This window comes from Pundamilia nyererei, unplaced genomic scaffold, assembly GCF_000239375.1.
Source record: "Pundamilia nyererei isolate P.nyererei 1_Seehausen unplaced genomic scaffold, PunNye1.0 scaffold00092, whole genome shotgun sequence".
NCBI classification, from domain to species: domain Eukaryota; kingdom Metazoa; phylum Chordata; class Actinopteri; order Cichliformes; family Cichlidae; genus Pundamilia; species Pundamilia nyererei.
Genome location: NW_005187493.1, coordinates 2,492,576 through 2,496,695, shown reverse-complemented (window position 1 = coordinate 2,496,695; position 4,120 = coordinate 2,492,576). Strand labels below are relative to the sequence as shown.

The 4,120-nt window shown below is 39.1% G+C and overlaps 1 protein-coding gene across 2 annotated transcripts in view; it reads left to right on the top strand.

Annotated features, from left to right (window-relative positions):
• The window catches only part of prkag1 (protein kinase, AMP-activated, gamma 1 non-catalytic subunit), a 6,662-nt gene extending 2,548 nt beyond the window's left edge, over nucleotides 1-4,114 (top strand). Inside the window, exons 8-14 of one of the 2 annotated variants that reach the window (XR_311904.1) lie at nucleotides 730-856; nucleotides 1,049-1,214; nucleotides 1,313-1,350; nucleotides 1,508-1,654; nucleotides 2,670-2,769; nucleotides 2,876-2,962; nucleotides 3,118-4,114. Coding sequence is in view for 1 of the 2 variants with exons in the window: in XM_005739645.1 (XP_005739702.1) it covers nucleotides 730-856; nucleotides 1,049-1,214; nucleotides 1,313-1,350; nucleotides 1,508-1,654; nucleotides 2,670-2,768 (577 nt within the window). In the remaining variant the exon portion in view is untranslated. Of the gene's footprint in view, nucleotides 1-729; nucleotides 857-1,048; nucleotides 1,215-1,312; nucleotides 1,351-1,507; nucleotides 1,655-2,669; nucleotides 2,770-2,875 lie in introns of both variants that reach the window. The other variant, XM_005739645.1, reaches the window with a different exon arrangement.
• The last annotated feature ends 6 nt before the right edge of the window (nucleotides 4,115-4,120 follow it).

The following is a 4,120-nucleotide window of genomic DNA, read 5'->3' as shown; positions in this document are numbered from 1 at the left end:
AGGGCAAGTGGTGATGGGCTGAGATTCACAATAAAACAAATGATTGGCGGTTTAAAGGGCTATATAACACCATTGTTGCATCATTGCCTCTCATTTTCACAACAGTTTGGAAACAGAGGAGACAAGCTGCTGGACTTTTAGAAGAAGAATGTTGTCTCATTCTTGTCTGATATTGGATTCTAGCTGTTCGGCAGTCATGGACGATCTTTGTTATATTTTTCATCTCTCGATGCTCCAGATGTTTTCAGTGTTTTCTGCTTTAAGCTTCAGTGTGTTGTGTGTTCAGGGATTTTCTTCTGCATACCTTGGTTGGTATGCAGAAAGTGTTTGTTTGAGTTACTCTTACCTTCCTATCAGCTTGAGGCAGTCTGGCCATTCTCCTCTGACCTCTGGCATCACCGAGGCATTTTTCACCTTTTTAGTGTTGTTTTTTTGTTTTTGTTTTTTTAATTATTAAAAAACCCTAGATATGTCTGTGCAGGAAAATCCCATTAGATAACCAGTTTCTGAAATGCTAACAAACATGCAGTGTTCAGAGTAAAATCTGTCTACATGCATTGAGCTGCTGCCATGTGATTGGCTGACTAGATAATTGCATTAATGAGCAGCTGAACAGGTGTAACTAATAAAGTTGCTCATCAATGTGTCTCTTCATAATATTTTATTCAGTCGTTTTCTGTCTCATTTAGCAGACTAAATAACTTTATTAACTAACTTTCTGTGTTACAGTTTGTACGATGCTGTGTCATCTCTGCTGAAGAACAAGATTCACAGATTGCCTGTAATTGACCCGCTGACGGGGAACACGCTCTATATTCTCACACACAAGAGGATTCTCAAGTTCTTGAAGCTTTTTGTAAGTCCCCCGGGGCTCCTCACCAACTCACCACACTGCAGCTGCATTAAGTACTTTAAATCATCTGCCATATTCATTTTTGTTTTGAATAGAGAAGAGTCTGCAGTTAAGTAGTCTGGGAATGTCTCATTTCCTTAACTAAAACACCCACAGTTTTTATTCAGTTATCTAAAATGCTTGTTATGTTTTCAGATAGCAGAGATGCCAAAACCCTCGTTCTTGAGGCAAACTTTAGAAGAACTGAATATCGGGACTTTCAAGAACATAGCAGTGGTCCGTGCAGACACACCGCTCTACACAGCTCTGGGTATTTTTGTTGAGCAGAGAGTGTCAGCGCTCCCTGTTGTTGATGACAAAGGTATGAGGACTGACTGAAATGATGCCCCTGTTGGTTTTCCATTAACCATCTCAGAAATCTTGAATTTTATGCTCCATTGTGCTGTGTCTGTCTCGCAGGTCGAGTGGTGGACATTTACTCAAAATTTGATGTTATAGTAAGTTATAAGCACTCACTGCATGCTGTTTAGGTGTCTCACCACCATCTGACAGGGCACGTTGTGCTGTCTGTGACACCATAAATGCACTCTTATGATGACAGTAAATCATGAACAATGCATTAGAAGCATCATATAAGAGCATGTCTTTTTACAGAATCTAGCAGCAGAGAAGACGTACAACAACCTGGATGTGACGGTGACCAAAGCCTTGCAGCACCGCTCACAGTACTTTGAAGGAGTGCTGACATGCAACAGGCATGACACCCTCGAGGCCATTATCAACAGACTGGTGGAGGCTGAGGTGAGAAGAGGATGTACACATTATTTGTTCACATTATCTACTGCATGTGTCAATCATCCACTATTTAAGCTCCTTATCATGCATAATCTGAGTAGCAGATTTTGAGCTTTAACTTTCAGTGTTTTGTCACTGCAGCTGTAGGAAAAATTAAATATTCATTAAAAGGGGACTTATTATGCCTTTCATTATGTTCTCTTTCCATCTATATAATATAAAAGTTTAAAATATTGAGGCCAGTTTAGGTAAAAGTATTCTCTCATGCTCTGTTTCAGAGTCGTCCCCCCCCCATTGTTAGGTCTGTATGATTTCAGTGAGAGGTGATATCCCTGTGATGGTCACTGTAGGAACACAGCTCTGCCTGTGACTATAGAAGCCTCACCCACCTGCTGTTCAAACATTCTGTTTGAGAGGTGCAGCAAATCAGGAGAAGGCTGGCTAAAGAGAGGGTGGCCTTAAAGGGAAAGATGCTAAAGCTGTTTGTTTCAGGCAGAGGAGAAATTCAGAGGCTGTATCAAGGCTCACTATGAGATGAATGAGGATTAGGATTATAATCAGTATTACCACATGTCTAATTAGCATATTACTACATTGTTTCAAAAAGAGGATAAACCGAGGGTTTGCAGCAAGGCCATGTAGATGGACAAAATAGGTATTGTTAAATTTGTGATTTATTCCAAACTACTCAGTTAAAGAACTAAGTATACATTAAAAAAAATCAGCACCATAATAAATAATAGCACACCCCCGTTTGCCTCACAGCAAGAACATCCTGCATTTGAATCCATGCCGGGGCCTTTTTGTGTGGTATTTGTGTGCACACCTCTTGTCATAATTGTTTCAAAACATAATTTGAAATCATATTAAAAAAAAACAACAACTCTTTGTTACTTCTGCTATCAAAGCTGCTGTCTGTGTACAGTTTGTCTTACACCAGTTTCTCTCCACGTTCCTTATGTAAAAATGGTACCTTGCTGAGATAAGTGTAACACCAACGATGTTCTTGTGTTCCCTGCAGGTGCACAGGCTGGTGGTAGTGGATGAGCACGAGGTGGTGAAGGGAATCGTCTCCCTTTCGGATATCCTCCAAGCCTTAGTGCTTACAGATAGAGAATAGAGTACGTACACTTCTGTACTGAAGCCTACCTTTTTTTTATTTTTTTTATATAAGGGGGATTCACTGAACATAAACTTGAAGTGATTATTTGATTTTTCTGCCTACAGGGACAAATTGGAAAAGTTACTCAAAAAATGAAAGGCTGCACATTTTAAAGGTGACACCAGAGCATAGGAGAGGAGATAACCAAGCCTGTAAGAGGGGAATTATGACAGCAAATGGAAGTTCTATCAATAATTTTTGTTTGTTTTGTTTTTTTTGTAATTTACCCATGAATAATTCTATTTGTCTACAGAAACCAAAATATTGTGAATTTTAAACTATATAAAATATTTTTTTGGTTCTACAGCTTATACAGAACCTCCTGTAAATTGAGCCAAATTTTGAGTCACTGGAAAACCAAGAAAGATGCAGAAGCACAAGAATCCTCTGGAGGGGAGCTGTAGCTGCTCAGGAATACCCAGCAACATATAGGACAGTTAGACGTTTCCAATAATAAAATAGTCTGTAACCTTACAGGAAAACTGATTTTCCTGTTTTGCCTTTTGCTGGCATCACTTTTCTTCTGCTCTAAAGCTGAAATCTACACAGATAAAGCCTGTCAATAGGGTGATTTTGAACTGTGCAGCTTGGATTGATCAGCACTCTCTTAACACATCAGAGCCTTTTCTGAGCCTTGTTCTCTGATTAAGTAAGTAGTAGTATGATGTTATTGATATTACTCCTCATTCAGTTAACTTGATTATATAAATGCTGGTAAAATAAATACATACATACATACAAACTACCATATTCAATTTGAACCACTTCACCCTTCCAATGTGCAACGACTTATTGAGTAGTTACCTCCACCAAGGTTTTTTGACCCGTTCCCCTGTACTTGATATATAAAACTGGGGCCAACATAAAAATCACTGACCTTTCAAACTCATTTGGTTTAAAAAAAAAATTATCTGGATGAAAGCTTTGGTGAAGGTGTGCAGCCTTAGACTGCCCTTTCTACTCAAGTATCAGCATCATGCAGTGGATACAGCCACTCAGTACCTTTCAGTTAAGAATGAACCATTATTTGGCCTGATAAGTTTTCCCCAAAACACCTGAATGAGGTTTCTGTAAAGAATCCAAGGCCTCAGAGTTCAATCTGTTGTGTAGCCAGACAGCCACGAAGCAAACCTGGAAGAGCACTTAGAGTGAAGTCTAAAATGAATTTGCTGTTGAAGACAACCATTAACTGTGCTGTATCCTCTTTGAGTGCTTGTCTCCGGATATTTATAGGTGTTATATTTTGCCATTGTAGTGTGTTGTCTTATAACTGCATGTGTAATGGATTCTATACTTTACTCAAGAGACAC